Genomic DNA, 17,480 nt, shown 5'->3' on the forward strand with positions numbered 1-17,480 from the left:
GACCCCTCCAGTCAGTTCACTCCCAACTCCGAGTGAACCCTGGCAGTTCTCTGTCTGAGTTTCCACTGTCCAAGTTCGTTTGTTTTGTTGTTATTGTTGTTTTTTTTCCCCCCGACTCTGCTTTTCTCCCCAGAGTTACGTGTCTTTCCCGAACGGTTTGTCGTGTGTGTGAGCAGACTGGAGGACGCAGCGGCGGCGCGCGGAGGAAATGTGACCCGATCTATGGTGAGGGCTGTTTATGTTCCGGTATTTCCTCCATTTTTCAGGACTTTCTTGGATGAAACAAGCCGGGCGGCTTCGCCAACTTGAGGGCTTCTCGGCCGCCGCGTGCTGCGTAGGCAGGGCTGTGTTTACATGAGGTGGTCCTCTGGAACAGAGGTTGCCGCTTCCGGAAGCAATCTGGTTCTCAGGGATGTGGTCGGGCCAGGCAACATAACTACTTATTGAGGCATGTTCTCACTTTTCTCATCTCTCTCTCTCTGTCTGTCTGTCTCTCTGTCACTCTTGCTTTCTCTGTCTCTTTTTCACTCTCTATCTCTGTCTTTCTTCTGTTGGTTTCATATTTGTTCCTTTTGACATCTCTCTGTCTTTCTTGTTAACATTCGTAGGTGGGCCGCCACACATAGTGGTGGTCTTGTGAACTTCTTATGGTCTAACCCCATGCATGCTAATTATTTATTTTCAGAGCCACCAGAAGAAGCAGTAAAGCAACGAAATTGTATACATTTATTTTGTGTTTTTGGATGAATACATGGCATCTGTTTCCTATTTATCCTGGACACGCATAAATACATACACAGACTTATTCTGCATGGATGTTTTATTGACTGAAGGGACGAGTGTTGAAAAGATTGATTTGGATGCGTAATTTCATCCATTTAATTTTCTCCCTCACGTGTACACAAACACACGCACTTCCACAAACACACACAAACACACACACACACACACACACACACACACACACACACACACAACACACACACACACACACACACACACACACACACACACACACACACACACATGCATCGACATATTGCTCAATGGCGTGTTTTTGTTCTCTCCCGCTATTGCGTGGGCATAGAAGCTCAGATGTGCTAATCAGGATTGTTGGTCCCGAGGCCCTCGCCCAGGGGTGTAGGTGTGTGCATACAGACACGGAGAGACGCTTTGGACGATGCGGCGGCACAGGGATTTCGGCTCGCCCAGCGTTCCTGTTCCAGTTCCTGTGGAGGTCCATGCTGCGTTTCCCCTCTTTACCCCCCCCCCCTCCCCCGGACCCCCCTGTCCAGCTCTCCTCACGCCTGCTTTGTCCCTGATGTCCTGCTCTGGCCGTGAGCTGTGGCCCTTCCCTCGCTTTCATGTCTGCCCCATAAGCACTGTCGTCCTCTAGGTTCCCTCTCTCCTCTATTTTCCTGCAATCTGCCCCCCCTGTCCATCCACCCGCCCCTGGCCCTGCCCTTTTCCCCGTCCTGTCGAGAACCCTGGGAAACGTTCGGCGAGCCACCCACCTTGGCCGACACATCAAGGCAGGGAGCGGATGCGTCTCTGCCCCCCCTCTCTCGCCATCAGCGCTGCCGGAACTCTTCAATGGGAGCATTCTGCTATTGTTTTTCTTTTTGAGAAGTTTCTCCCCCTCCCCCCCTTTTTCAGTCTCCCCTCCTTCATTCTCACTCATCTTCTCTCTCTCTCTCTCTTTCTCCCTCCTTCTCGCTCCCTCCCTCTCTTCTTCTCCTTCTCCACTTTGGCTTTAAATGAAAGCAACAATTGTAATAATTTCAGCAAAGCGCTCAAGTCGTCAGTGAAAAGTTCACATTGTGTAACTGATTTTCCAGTTGAGGGAAGCAGGGCTCTCGTGTTTTGCTGCCCCCGCCCCAGTCTTCCCCTCAGGATGTGGTTCTCTCGGCCTCGTTCAAGCCATGGGGACGGGGTGGCGGAGGCTTGTGGTGGGGTTCTCGCTAGCTCAAAACTCGCCGGCGGTTTGGGAGATAGAGAGAGAGAGAGGGAGAGAGACACCAGACGAGCAGGCTGGAGGTTCTCACATGACAAAACAATTATTTGTTTACCTCGATCGCTCTGCTGTAATTTGTCAGGGGGAGGAGGGGCTTATAGTCTCTCTCTCTCTCTCTCTCTCTCTCTCTCTCTCTCTCTCTCTCTCTCGTACTCACTCACACACACGTACACACACATATACACACTCTCTCTCTGACACGCACATTCATACACGCACACACACATACACACTTTTTGACTGTAGCCAGGAAAGTTATAAATCCAAATGAAAAAATGTGGTTTTGAGCCGAATGAATCACATCTGATGTAAACTCACAACCCACCCACCCTCCCTCCCTCGCTCACGTTGTGAAAATGATAATAGGGTGCTGGATTTGTTCTCCCTGATGCAGTCATGTATTTGTGACAGCCCGTCCCACCACAGTGCTCACTTCTGACAGTGTGTGCCGGGTCTGGGAGACGCCACATGTTTTCCAGTGAGGGAAGGACTGGACGAGACGAGACGTTCGGCTGAGGGTCCTCCTCTTGTTTTGATTTAGCGTGTGGTCGGAACTAGAGAATCAGAAAGGTTTGCGGCAACTATCTTCCTTCACACCTATGGCAAAGATGTGTGGGTAGAACATCAAAATCTTGATGAAACCTCACAAATCACAATTTGTGGGCAGTAAAGTTTTTTTTCTTTTTCTTTTTTTTTTGATGGGGTGGGGTCATGGAGTTCATAGAAAGTCTTTGCACCCTTGGGCAGAGGTGAAAGATTCACACAGTGCTGGGACATGGACAAAACCAAGTAATTATGATGTCATTCATCATCATTTGTGTGCCGTTAACAGAGTTTATTGGGGGTCTTTGGGTTTGTGGCGACACACCTATGGCCAGGGTGAAGGGTTCATGCTGTGACATGGACAGAACATAGCAAATCATCATCTCATTCATCACAATTTGGGGGTTGTTAAGTGGGGTTTTTAGGGGTGACGCATGGATGGTGCGTGTGCATGTGTGTGTGTGTGTGTGTGTGTGTGTGTGGTGTGAAGGCTCTAGCGTACTATTTGCCACTCACACAGTGGGCTGAATGAGGAGCCACATCCTGACGTGTGGTTAGTAGACAGGTCATCTGTTCGGCTCAGACATTTCAAACTCATGATGCTCGGAGGGGGAAAGGAGCCGGAGTCAGTGCTGTGCTGTGGGGAAAATCACTGGCATTAACGGGCACACACACACTTGGTATTAGGGGAAAACCAAAACCAAAGCTAATTGTCCGCTAACTTGACTAAACAGTTTATTATTCAGCGCTGATAGTGCAGTCTCTGACGTAAGATGTTTGAACGTTTCCTGTTTACTGATGCACATGCAAATACATGCACACACACACACACACACACACACACTTACGCGTACAGTATGCATGCTCTGCTTGACCGTGACGAGATTAATGTGGGTGACTGAGAAAGAAGGTGTGTGTGTGCGTGTGTGCCTGCGTGTATGTGGCGAGATACTTGTGGTCAGGATGTTTTCATGTTTGTGTGTGTGTGTGTGTCACTCAGTGAGAGAGGGGGAGTGAGAGAGAGGGAGAGAGAGGAAGGAAGAAAGTATGAGATGTGGCTGTCCTGCTGCGCTGCATAGAGTCAGATCAAAGAGCAGGGCAGATGTGTTTTCACTTGCCCTTGCAAGTTTTTTATGACACGTTTTTTTGCAAAGAGCAATCCAAGGCAAATAAAACCACCCATCCTTGTCAAAATCAATGGGTGTGGTCGCAATTGCAGAGGTAAGTTTATGGATACATGAGATTCATGCCTTAATTGCTTTTGGTAGTCAGAAGAGGTGTGCTACACTCGAGGTGGGCCCCCCCGTCAAAGGTGGTGTCAGCTGGAGGCACTCTCAAATTGCTGCGGGGAGGCCTTTTTGCCAATCGTATTAAATGCACCACCGAAAAATGGGAGTGAGCCACAGTCTGGTTGTTGACATAACGTCTCCACAGAAGTTCTGTTTCAATGTGCTCTTGCGTGTTTAAGAAAGGGATTGTCTTTGAGATTAGCCTCGAGGGCTTTGCTAAATGACTGAAGGTGGTTGTGTTGGAATGGAGGCGTGGATCTCAGCCAAATTAATTGAGGCAGAGGGGAAGTGTAAGATAAACAAGGATATCAGGTCTCTGCAAATTGATGGTTGATTGCAGTCGGGATTAAAATAAAAGGCTTACTGTGGTCTACACGTGTAACAGTTTGTTTTCAGTGTGTTAGACACCTGTATGATGCATGTCGTTTTTTGTAGTGTGTATAAAACCATGTTGGAAAGAATGTAAATGGTTGTAAAAATTATTACGAAGATAAGGCAGAAACTCGGAGAACTCGTCTATTTGTTCTCAGTAGTCGCATGAGTCGCAAGTAGTCGCAGTGCCGCAAGTGCCTTAGGAAAACGCTAACCGGCTGTCCGGCTTCTGCCCCAGTCTAACTTGGACTATGAACTTAGAGGCTTGCCTGCCTGAGGCCTCTTCCTCTCCAGCTCCCTCGGAATCTGATGTGTCCAGCTTAAGGACTGAACTTCGCTCCATTGAGGTTCTCCTGGATGACGTTCTCATGTCTGTCTTCTCTTATGAGGACTCATGCTCCAAAAAAGTCCTGCTGCTTGGCGACTACTATTAGAGGGGTCAAGCTTCCAGCAGCTATCACGTACTGTCTCAATGGTGGCAAGGTTGTTTTCATCTCACTCATGCCAAGGCTCAGTGTTTTTTTATGCATTCTAGCTACTGTCAGTGACGCGAGAGAACTTAAGTTATTAGGAAAGTGTGGTGTAAGTTTAGGCTACATTAATTTGTGCGTAGTGCATGTGTCATTCATTTATTTTACATGTCTTACAACATATATACATGCATTCACAGTCGAGTGAAATCAGATATAAGCATACAAAGACGCTTAGAACTCACGTTAAGCCGATGGTAGCACACTGAATGCGAATGTGCAATTTGATGCCGGCAAAAGTATTGACTTTTAATTACTTACTAGTTACTAACGAAGGTTTTATAGCAATATTATAAATGTGGCGACAGAATAGTCTAGAACTTGGGTAAGCCTTGCGTTTAGTAGCCTAATTGCGGTGATAGCCAAAACAAATGTGAATCACGGACTATCCTACAACCAAAGAAAGTTAAGGTGATTAGTAGGCCTACCTGCCTTAGCCAAATAAAGGACGGGACTGCACCCTTCACAAACCGTAAAATAAAGTTTATTAGTTTTACAGTTGACTACAGTTGACAGTTCACCATCAGTCCACACAAACAATTCTGGTTTCCTTGCACTAGCCATTTCGTCGTAGCCTATTCTGTCTGTAAAGCGCAAGTTTTGGTCAATTTCTGTAAAGAAACAGTGCCACCTATAGGCCTGGGGCATGAAGTAACGTGTTGAGTCGTGTTGAGATGGATCCGTTTGGAAGCAAATATTCTTGATACGGTTCCAGGGAAGACGGAGGAAAAAAAGATCGGTTTGGTACGTGTGGACTAGGCCTGAGTCTCTGAGAAAACACTGCATTCTGTCTGGCCCCATCCCATCTCCCTCAAGGGGGTCTGAATGTTTTAGTTGCCTCTGGGAGAGGGGGTGGTGTGGTAATCTACACGTCAAGTCTCTCTGTAATGATTTTAAATGCTTTATCGGTTCAGCTTCGAATTTCTTGCTGTTAACATTATTTTAGGGTCTACCTCTTTTACTGTAGCAGGGGTCTATCGACCCCCCTCTGCTGTCTCAAGCTCATTAGATGTTCTTGCAGATCTGCTTGCACAGCATTCTAATTCTTAACGACTCTTCCAGCTCCCTCAAACGGGTCACTAACGATATACTGTAGATTTGCCCCAGCTCATAACGGAAATCACTAGGCCAAACCTGTCAGACCACTCCCAGTCTACCCGTATCGACCTTATATTCTCCAATAGAACTGAAAAAATGACTGCCTGTGGTGTCTTCGAGCTTGGCATTCGTTATCACTGCCTTGTTGCTTGCATTAGAAATACAAAGTTACCCAAGACCAGATCTCACATGTTCACAATGAGAAATTTTAAATATTTTAATAGTCAAACCCTTTTATCCGACGTTTTTTTTATAGTAATTTATCTTACTTCAGAAATTATGAATGTTGAGCTGGCACTTGATTTCTTTATAAACAATTTTGTCACAGTTTGTCACATCAATAAGCACGCTCCTTTTAAGACATTACGTATTAAAGACACGGTAACCCCATGGTTTACGCCTGAATTATCAGCCTTCCTGAGAGAAAGAAATAGAGCCTGGTCTCTTGCAAGAAGGTCTGGAGACCTTTAAACAATTACAAAATATTTGTACTTCCTCTGTGAGAAAAGCTAAGTGTAATTATTACACAACCCTAATAGAAAGCTCCTCCTCAAATCCGGCTAAATTCTGGACGCCTTCATTCATATCACCTTAACAATTCTTGCATCCATTGAACTTGTGAGTTCTTGAGAGTTTCTGCTTTAATGTCTTTGCAGGATGTCAGAATAGCCTCCCAGAGCTGCTGCCAGAATGTGAACTGCCTCCCACCCTCATAGATCTTTTGCTTGATGATGCTCCAAAGGTTCTCAATAGGGTTGAGGTCAGGGGAAGATGGGGGCCACACCATGAGTTTCTCTCCTTTTATGCCCATAGCAGCCAATGACCCAGAGGTATTCTTTGCAGCATGAGATGGTGCATTGTCATGCATAAAGATGATTTTGCTATGGAAGTCACAGTTCTTCTTTTTGTACCAGGGAAGAAAGTTGTCAGTTAGAAACTCTACATACTTTGCCGAGGTCATTTTCACACCGTCAGGGACCCTAAAGGGGCCTACCAGCTCTCTCCCCATGATTCCGGCCCAAAACATGACTCCGCCACCTCCTTGCTGACGTCTCAGCCTTGTTGGGACATGATGGCCACTCACCAACCATCCATTGCTCCATCCATCTGGACCATCTAGGGTGGCACGGCACTTATCCATAAACAAAACTGTTTGAAAATTAGTCTTCATGTATTCCTGAGCCCACTGCAACCATTTCTGCTTGTGAGCATTGTTTAGGGGTGGCCGATTAGTAGGTTTATGCACACTTGCAAACTTCTTGAGGATCCTACACCTTGAGGTTTGCTGGACTCCAGAGGCTTCAAATACCTGTTTGCTGCTTTGCAATGGCATGTTAGCAGCTGCTCTCTTAATCCTATGAATTTGTCTGGCAGAAACCTTCCTTATTATGCCTTTGTCTGCACGAACCCGCCTGTGCTCTGAATCAGCGACACATTTCTTCACAGTATGATGATCACGCATAAGTTTTCGGGAAATATCTAATGTTTTCATTAATAATGCACAATTTCATGCCTTTCAGCAGCAGAGAGATCCTTTTTCTTTCCCATATTGCTTGAAACCCCGTGGCATGCTTAATAATGTGAAACATCCTTCTTAAGTAGTTTTCCTTTGATTGGGCTCACCTGGCAAACTTATTATCACAGGTGTCTGAGATTGATTTCAATGACTCAAAGAGCCCTGAGGCTCCATCCATGAGTTTAATTAAAAAACAAAAAAAATAATGTTTATGACACTTAAATCTAATTTGCATAAATATTTGGAACACGGTTTAGATCCTGTCTTTCTTAAGCCAACAGCATCTTTTATCACTGAGCCTATAACTCATATGTTTAACCTCTCCCTCCTACAAGGCAAATTTCCCCACCCTGGAAGATGGCCCATGTAACCCCCCTACAAAAGGAGGCGACAGAAATTACCTGAATAATTACAGTCCTATTTCCAAACTACCCTGTCTTTCAAAAATTCTTGAATCACTGGTTAACAAACAGCTCAAGTAATTTTTTACTAGTTTATTAAGTCTGCATCAATCTGGGTTTAGAGCTAATCATAGTACTATCTCTGCCGCCACACTAGTAACAAACGACATTATAACTGCCCTTGACAATAAAAAGCACTGTGCTGCTCTTTTTATTGACCTGTCAAAGGCGTTTGAAACTGTGGGTTATCTAATCCTCCTGGACTAGATGAGAGAGCTTGTAACTGGTTTCAGGACTACTTTTCGCAGCGATCTCAGTGTGTAAGATCCACGAATACCCAGTCTGAATTCTTGCTAATCATTACGGGCGTCCCCCAGGGGTCCGTTTTTGGACGGTCCTTTTTACAATATACATCAACGATATTGCCTCCGTAAATGGCTCTCATTTACATCTGTATGATGATACTGTCCAACTTGCTATTATTAATCTCTAACTAGCATTCAATGCTCTACAGGAAGCCTTTTTTAATCTCAAACTCCTCTTGGAACAGTCTCCAGCGCACTTTAAATGTAAGGACTCTGCCATCTTTTAATCAGTTTAAATCCCTTATGTGTTTTATGTTATTTTATTGTTCATTTATTGTTATTTTATTGCTTTTTATTGTCTTATTGTGTTTTATAAGTCTTTTTATATACATATTCATCTATTTTTATTTTACCCCTTATTTTAATCGATTTCTTTTAAGTCATATCTTATTGTATTTTAGAGTGCATTCCTCTTCCTCTACTTATATAGTATATTTAATTGGTTTGTGACCGTGTAATCTCGGCTTCATTGTAAATGAGGGATTCCCTCAATGAACTTTCCGAGAAATTAAATAAAGTACTACTACTAAGATGACTTTTGTCTACCACTTATACACTGTTGGTCCAGCCCAAAATCACTGCCGTCTGTCTAATGATTTTTTTCCTCATTGCTGGAAACATTGTCAGAATCCTTCATTTCAGCTCATTGGCTGTCTGCCTTGTCAATCACGGTATTGTGTAACACATTGGGATAACTCAGAATAACCAAGGGGGTAGTCTAACATGCAGTAGCCTGAAAAGTTGTGGGTTCAATCAATTATCAGCGTCCACCGCTGTGCCCTTGAGCAAGGCACTTAACCCCAAGTTGCTCTGTTGCTCAACATCACATCTATGTCACCAAGCTTGATGCCCAATAGGAAACTGGCTTAAGCCCACTTCATTTCTTTCCAATCAAGTCAACGGAGTGGCTCTGTCCATTTGATTAACCAATCACAGACCTTTTCTGTTAACTGGAACATTGAGGCCTTTAGTTAAGTCTATGGTTGGTGGCTTTGTGTATCAGCCAAAAGGTGCTTTCTCATTAAAATTGTATACCCTGACAACTTTTAAAGCTATTCACTATTTATTCTTTTCTGACTCAATTCTTGCAAAAATGTACAAACAGCTAAATATCAGACAGCTAGCTAGCTTTTAACAGTGCCTACCAACTATGCTGCTTTTAGTGTTTACTAAGCAAGTCTATTCAGTTAACTCACTAGATTAGATGAATCTTTACAGCAGTTTTAAAAACTACATTCAAATGAAGCAGAGGACATCTTTGGTTAGTGTTGTTTTACCCAGTGACGTGGCAAACATGCATGTGAAGTCCGCTTATCCAGCTCTTCTCTGCTGAAGACACAGCAAGCTATGACAGCCATGGCCTGACATTTATTTTCCCATCAGCATCACAAAAATAGATGGACGTCTTTGGCGATAGAAAATCTCACTTGCCAATCTTTCACCAGTGTAAACTCGAGTAGGCTAATTCATTTATCTCTTTGCTGTTCACTCCGTTATCTCACGTCAGGGCGGGGGGAAAAATCTGACCGTTCTCAGGCTCAGTCAGAAAGGATTGTCATCTTTTCCACTGCTTTGAAGTTTCATCCAGTTCTCCAACATAAAAAACAACTCAAAACCTTTATCAAGCTCAATTATTTTATCTCTTGCAGCCTGTGTGACTGGGTTCTCTAGTTTAAGTTCTGCCCTTTTTAGTGCTCCAGTGGATGTGCCTGTAAGCCGCCTTGGTAGGATTTTAGTAGGCCTGTTATTGAGCAGACCCTGGTGCGCGGCAGTGGCAGCACGCAGTAGAAGCGGCATTAGTGTGAGTGCTGTCTTATTTATGGCTCTCTCCAGGCCTCGGTGCCTCGGTGGATGCGTTCCAGCCCCGGGGAGTTTGCATCATTCCTCTCAGATTAGACCTCTCTGGTTCCCACAGACTTTTCACAGCCCTGACTCATGCTGCTCATGTTAATTATTCAGCTTTCAAAATACAACCCCCCCTCCACACACACACACACACTTACTTACTTACTGGTACCTCTACTGTCTGCGTCTCTCTCTCTCACACTCCCTTTCTCATTCTTCATTTTAGTAGCTCATTTTTTGTTGTGTTCCAACAAATTCACTATTTTCTCTCTCCTGTCTTCCCTCTGAGAGTTGGCAGAGTGGGAAAGAAGCGTTTTCATAGAACACTTTCTCAGAGGAAGTTATCGCTGCCTCATTGTTGTCCTTTCTTTCAAGTTTTTTCAAACAGCTTGTGTAATGAATATCAAAGCATGTCCATGCAAATTGCCTTCCACATGTTTGGTGGAACTTCTTTATGTCCATGCCTGTGTGTGTGTGTGTGTGTGTGTGTGTATCTGTGTCTGTGTGCATGGGTGTGTGTGTGTGTGTGTTCTCTTGTGCATGGGTGGTGGTGATCTGTGGTTTTGTGAGTCTGGAGATCCCCTCAGAACCCATTTAACCTTTTTCACAGGGAAAACCGGGTCCAAAGCAACAGTCTTTGTGTGTGTGTGTGTGCGTGTGCGCCTGTGTCTTGTGTCTGATGGAGACACAGAGACATTAGCTGCCCACACTTTGACATAAATTCCTCTTGCACAAAGACAGTCGTCTGTTTCTGCTGGGGTCTGGATGCTTGTCTCCGTGGGCACTCTGGAGGGAAAGAGACAGAAGGAAGGAGGGGGGCAGATAGAGGGATAGAGAAAAAAGAGGGAAAGAGTAAATGAGAGGGGAAGAGATAGTAAGATAGAGAGACAGACAGAAAGAGAGGAAGAGAAAAAGAGACTGAGAGTGAGAGAGAAAAGGAGAGAGAGAGACGAGAGAGAAAGGGAGAGAGTGCTTAGGTCAGGGGTTGGGTCTCTGGAGCTCTGTTTCTCTTCCTCTCCTCTCCCCGACGCGGCACAGAGTAGAGCAGACCTCCTTGTGCATTCCTCCTCGACCGCGCTTCCAGCATCGCTGCCAAAGCCCAGGTTGCACAGCAATCACTCGGCTCGGCTCAGCACAGCACAGCAGCCGCCACGGCCTGCAGTGCCAACGCTCAAAACTCGTGTTTAGTCAAACCCCTGGACAGAGGAGTGAGGGGCGGGGGGCGTTGGGAACAGAGGGGAACTACAGTGAAACGGCATTGTTGCTGTCTCACTGATTTGAAATGAAATCCGGAGCGGAGCAAATAGGCACTTTTTAAGGTGAAAGATATTTTGATATTTTTTTGGCCGATGGCGATTTTCCTTTGTTATACAGTCAGTCAGACTAAATCACACTTAATGCCTTGTGGACAGTGTCAGGGGTCCAGCCTTTTGTTAACCAAAGCTGTTCTGGTCCTCTGGGTCCATCTAATAGAGATGAGATGATGAGAGTGTGTCCTCTCTGGTGCCTCATAGAGAAGATCTAATAGCCAATAGCTATCTGGAAGTCTGGGTAATGGAAGTTAATTTTGGTATGGGATGGTGGTTAGAGGGGCAGAAGGCTTGTTTTTATGAATAATACTGAACTGCTTCATCATGCAAGGTCTTTGGGGTCAACAGCACACACAAGCGCATGTTCTGTTTGTGTTCAGTCAAGGACGGGTGGCTTGATCAGTGGTCGTCATTGACTGTCAAAAGCACGTGGCAGGTAGAAGGGGTCAGTGAGTCCCTTTGTCTTCTTTTTCATGTTCATGGGGGTGGGGGGTAGCAAGTGGAACGCCAAAAGTGGAACACTCGCTCCGATAAACTCATAGACAAAACGACCAAGACAAATTAACAAATCGAACCAACTGTTCTGATGCACCTAAAGGTTGTGAGTTTAGTCCAGTTGCTCTGGAGAAGAGCATCTGTGAAATGACAGATAATATAAAAGTATTAAAGTAATGTAATGTTTTTCCTCCCATTATTATCATGCCTACAATATATTCCTTTATATTTAATTACCTTGATTGTTTACAGGTTTCAATGTATTTATGTATGTAAAGGGTGTCGCATATGTTGTCATACTTTACTGTGCATAATAAGTTGTGTGATCCTGTCCAATAATGGTACCTATAGCCCTGTGTGTTTTCACATCAGGAATGATTTGCCTTCACCCACGCACCTCCAGCTACCTTGCCATTTCTCCAGGATGGTAGAGTTCCAACATGTTTTACAATCTGCCTTCTCAGTAAGACGCTTCGGGCCAGTCCCTACCACTGCTATGCTCACGCCTAGGCACATAACTGTTTGACAGACATTATTATTTTAAGAGGCCTTTGAAGTTGCCTGGATGAAAGGCCAGGTTAATCCTTTGTGTTAGCTTTGGTGAAGCTATGTTTGTCTGGAGGCTCTATAGCATAGCCATTTTTTATGTGCTCTTGTATTACAATCAGAGAAATCCGATAAGTTCATAGCTCAGGTCTGTTGCTGGGACCTCTTAGACACACAACAGCACCCTAATAATAGGTTCCAGCGAGTGCTTATAGACACATGCCGCTAGACCCTGACAGTCACAGACACACACACGTGTCTGCGGATCAAATGGTGGGCAGACTTGCCGAGGCATTTGACATCGCTAAAGGTAAAGAAAGCAGTTTGCCAGCCAATGCTCCTATTTTCTAGATTTTGTTTTGTTTTGCTTTGATTATGCCCCAGAGACGGCACAAAACAAAATAGAACCCCATGGGTTTGCTCCCATGACAACAGCAAATATCTCCAAATAATACAAAGAGGTTTCTTTTTATTTGCTTGAACCATGTACTTCAGTTGCCACTTCAGTTGATCTGAATGTGAAGTGTATGTAAGTGGTGTAGCTGTGACAGAGGTTTGTCATTAGGCAAAATGTTTCCAAAGAGTGGCCAAACATAATATTTTTTAGTTCGCTCTAAACATTTTTTATGCTGTTTGTCTTTTTTGAGGAGGAACAGGGTGGACAAAGCAGCTCGGAGTATTTTTCCGGACGGGGCGAAACCCTAGACCCATTAAACAGCTCAGCAATAACAAAGAGGACCGCCCTTCAAAAGATGTGAGTTACCATCCAACACAAAACTTTTTCCAATGCTGGGAACGTGACAATAAAGAGAGCTTAGACAAAAACACACACACACACTTCAGAAGGTCGGTCTCTTTTGCTCACAGCTGTTCCCGTGTTTTTCACAGGGTAAAGCAAGCAAGCGCCCAGGTCGACCCCAGAAACCCTAACCCACTGAACAAAAACTACGGCAAGCCGGAGGCACTGAGCCTGTCCAGTTCGTCTGCAGCGGCGCAGGGAGATGTGGTGCCACCACTCTCCGGTCCCAGGGATGTGGGTGGGCGCGCGGTTGTCGGTGGGCTCCTGGGGGGCATAGTGGCGAGCTCCGCGGGCGCCTGCCTGGAGGGGGGAGAAGGTGAAGTGCTGGCGCCTCGCTCCAAACCCAGGAATGAGCGCTCGGGGACCGCAAGCCGGAAAGTGTCTGCCAACCCACAGCAGCAGGAGAGCAACAGTGACCCCACCACCTCCACCACCACTGCCGCCATCACCACCACCACCGTTCCCCCACAAGCCCAGCCCTGCGTGGGGGACGACAGCAGCAGCAGCAACAACAGCGTCAGTGGCAGGAGCAGGAAAAGAGCCGTCTGCCTACAGGCGGGCCTGCTTAAGCAAAACGCAAAGCGTCTCTGCGTCAGAGGGAGTTCAGAGCCAACCACAGAGGTGCAGCAGCAGCCTGACAGCTCCAAGAGGGCCTCAACAAGGAGCTCCGTGCCTGGACCCTCTCCCTGTTCGCCACCACCACCACCTTCTCCGCAGCTATTGGAGTGTGTGCTAGAGGTGGAACAAGAGGCGGAACATGGTAATCAGTCCGGGCGACTCCCCCTCCGCATCAGTAACGCGGAGCAGACAAACTCAAGCAGGCTGGCCGCAAGTCTGAGAGGCCTATCTGTCAAGCCTGTATCCTCTGGCTCCTCTATTGGTTCCAGACTTGCCGCCAAGGAGGAGAAGGAGGAGCGGGAGGAGGAGGAGGAGGGGGGAGGCCGAGCGCAGCCAGAACATCTCGACTACGGCGGCCCAAAAAGTCCTGAGGGAGCTAGGCCTGCTGCAGTAAAGATGCCTGACGCCACGCAAAATGGATGTTGCTGCATGTCTCTGCACACTGCGCTTTGTCTCTGATGCACCCACACAGTCATGGAATCTCTCTCTCTCCCTCTCCCTTTCACACACACACACACACACACACTTACTCAGTCTAAATGTCTCCCGTGCACAATCAGTATCATACGTTTTCCCTGTCTTTGTCATATTACTTTAGTCTGGAATGGAGTCTACATGAGTTGGTTCCAACAAATTGTAAATGAGAAACGTAAATAAATAACAACGCATTCATACATACTCAAAACATTAGTTCTTCACAGTACACGGTTTAAAGACTTAATCTTCTACTGAAGATTTGAATTTCAGACTACTAGGAGCCACGGAGGACGCCCATGGCAAGAAGCCCAAATCACCCTGGCTCCATGTGTCTGAAATATCAAATCTTCAGGCTTTAGCAGAGATCTATGATTGATTTCTGTGTGTTTTCACATACAAAAAATGCCTTTAAGTAGTTTTCGTCTGTTGCCCTGGAGCCAACTAATTTGCTCGTCATGGCGATCAGGATAGGATGGTTTGTTTGTCTTTGTTGTTGCCAAACAATTTTTGTGAGCAGAGACGTAGTTCCGTTTACGCTTATGATTAGAAGTCAACATTCCACTTGCATGTCACACACATCATTTCTCATAAACACATGACGGTACAAACAACCTCTGTCTTTTTTACCCATTTGTACTTACATCATGCAAGGGCATCTGGCTGTAATTAATTAGAGTGGCACACATACTATCTGTAACCAACTATTTTGATTGTTTATGTAATAAAAAAAAATGCTGAAAGTTTTTTTTTTTCATTGTAGTCAAACCCTGCCGTTTTCTTCCAATGTGACAAATTGGTCTGGCCTGTCTCTTGGGTTCCCCTTGAGCTGTTTGTGTATACAACAAAAATTCAAATCACTGTCATTCAAATGGTATCCACTCAAAGCAACAATAAGTGGCATCAGTAAAAAAGAAGTTCTGCAGTAACAGATATACAATTAAGTTACCTGTTGCTTTTCTTCTGCTCAATGTTTCTTACTGTTGTTAGGAGGGAAAGTTCTGGTCAATCGTGGCCTTAGTGCTGGATCTTTGCAGTGTGTTCAGGCTCTAAAAAATTTGTTAGCACTATTTAAATTCAATTGAATTGTTGTTAGCACTATATAAATAACATTTAATTGAACACAAAGATGGGCAACTTGCCATATAGGGAGTGCAATAAATCTTCCAAAGTGCACAACAAATGACAAATCCATTTTGAACAACTTTTAATTCTCTTTTCATACAAAATATTTAATAAATATGACTTTTCAAAAAAAAAAAAAAAAAAAATATTGCCAGGAACACCTAAAAAAAAAAAACATTCTGAAGTTTTAACACTAATGTCAAAAGTTGGACACAAAATGTCAATGTGGTTTCAAAGGATTTTTACAAATGAACGAAATATTAAGGGTTGCCTTTTTTTTTTAAATGAAGAGCCTTTTTTAAAAAAAATTAAAAAAATAAAAAATAAAAAAACACAAACAGTCCATGTACACAGCAAAAAAGAGGGTATAACAGACTACCAAAGAGCAAGGCAGTTTTCTACAGTGTTCCCATTGGCCCCTTTACTGTTCAAGTATTCAATGCCTAGCTTATGACGTCATGCAATCTAAAGCCAGAGAAGTGAAATGGTGCAGCATAGTGAAGCATGTGTTACCTCAGGCACAAAGCAGACGGACAGTTTTGCTTGTCATGGGGTTTGTCGTGAGTGGGCAACCAATAAGCTGCTGAAGATTATTGTTCCCTTAAAGCAATTGCCGTCTTATATTTGTGGCAAGCAATCTGTCTGCCACTGCGTTATAAGTAAAAACTGCAAAGCAGCCATTTTCTGTAGATTATTTTTCCTTTCTCACTTGCTTTTCGTACTTAAAAAAAAGAAGTCCTGACAATATGAATGTGAAAGATAGACCTTTTACACATCTGATTTTTTTTTTTTGTATAAAGACCAAGACGTTTGGTCTTTTATAAATTTTGGCATTTTGAAACACAAAACAAAGTTGTCATCAAAAATAAAAAAAGCTGTAAGCTTACAAAGCTATCAAAACCTTCAAACCTAGACAGTACATATAAATAAAAAAGGAATGGTATTTTAAGGCTCTTGATTATTAAGTTAATAAATCAAATATACACAGTGATTAATTGGAAAATGTACATATCTACACAAAATGATCTAGATTGACACTTTGAAATTCTTCATATGGCAGCGACTGCCGACAGACCCAACCCGCCCCAAGAAAAAAAATAATAAATAATAAAGTTTTTTTTTTTCATTATTATTTTCATTTCTGATGGTTGCTGTGGTGTGAAACTGTAAGGGCACTTTCTGTACGTAACCATGGTGAACCAATCAGAGAGCCCTTCCACGTAACCTGGACTCTCCATGTCCTTTTAGCTTTTAGTCAAAATAAACAATATATATATATAAAAAGTAATACTTGCAAACGTGTTGCAAAATACACTGTGTCAGGGGTATAATGCCAAGATACACTCACATATCCGCCTGTTCAATGTTTGAAATGTGGCAGGAGGGTACTTGAAACTATTTTTTTTTTGCATATATGTGAAATGCAGCACTTGGTAATCCGGCCAACCACAGCAACTATCAATAGCCAGTGTAAACCAGCTTGTCAAAACTTAAATTAACACAGGGATTCTATGCAAATAATAACCTTAGAGTCAAGAATATGACGAAACAGTTTAAGAACTACACATCCCCTCATACCCTTGGCCTCGTCCCCATTGCCAAAACATGGAACAGGAAGGCGGAATTGGGTTTTCCGGGGGCTTGTAGGGTTTTGGTTTTTGCATGACAACACAGTTGCCTGCTATACAATATAGTCCACCCTGTTTAAGCTCTGTGCTGTTTCCAAGTCTCTGTTGTCTTGCTTATTAGTCCAGTTTGGGTTTTTATTGGACGTGCGCTCTTCCCTTTCCACGAGCGTGTAGGCCGGTTGCTTGGTGAACCGGGCCTTCTGCAGGTGCTTGTCCACGTCCTCATCCTCCGCCTCGGGGTTGTGTGTCCTAATTTTGGCGATTATGGAGTTCTTGCCCTCATAGTCTTTTATAGCCACGGTGTGGGCGCCGTGCTTCTCGATGGGATTCTTGATCTGGTTGAGTTGCTCACGCACGTTGTTGGTCGTGTTGTCCTCGGCAGCTGCTGAGGCTGCCGTGTTGCCATGGCTGCTCTGTTTCCGGCGGCGACGGATGCACCAGAGGAAGGCAGAGGCCAAAGCCAGAATCCAGACGACAATGAAGATGGAGCTGAGCAAGGGGACCAGGTAGTC

General features: G+C 44.5%; 2 protein-coding genes across 3 annotated transcripts in view; one reads left to right on the forward strand and one right to left on the reverse strand.

Moving 5' to 3' along the window:
- LOC125311636 (SLX4 interacting protein) overlaps window positions 1-14,958 on the forward strand; it is a 49,467-nt gene extending 34,509 nt beyond the window's left edge. For both annotated transcript variants that reach the window (XM_048269890.1, XM_048269891.1), the window contains exons 6-8: window positions 134-225; window positions 12,972-13,078; window positions 13,213-14,958. In XM_048269890.1, the coding sequence (XP_048125847.1) occupies window positions 134-225; window positions 12,972-13,078; window positions 13,213-14,200 (1,187 nt within the window). In that variant the 3' untranslated portion in view covers window positions 14,201-14,958. The remainder of the gene's footprint in view (window positions 1-133; window positions 226-12,971; window positions 13,079-13,212) is intronic.
- Window positions 14,959-15,409: 451 nt separating this feature from the next.
- jag1b (jagged canonical Notch ligand 1b) overlaps window positions 15,410-17,480 on the reverse strand; it is a 34,523-nt gene continuing 32,452 nt past the window's right edge. The window contains exon 26 of the mRNA XM_048270075.1: window positions 15,410-17,479. Within this exon, the coding sequence (XP_048126032.1) occupies window positions 17,022-17,479 (458 nt within the window). The 3' untranslated portion in view covers window positions 15,410-17,021. The remainder of the gene's footprint in view (window position 17,480) is intronic.

Source organism: Alosa alosa, chromosome 18 (genome assembly GCF_017589495.1).
Source record: "Alosa alosa isolate M-15738 ecotype Scorff River chromosome 18, AALO_Geno_1.1, whole genome shotgun sequence".
In the NCBI taxonomy this organism is placed as follows: Eukaryota; Metazoa; Chordata; class Actinopteri; order Clupeiformes; family Clupeidae; genus Alosa; species Alosa alosa.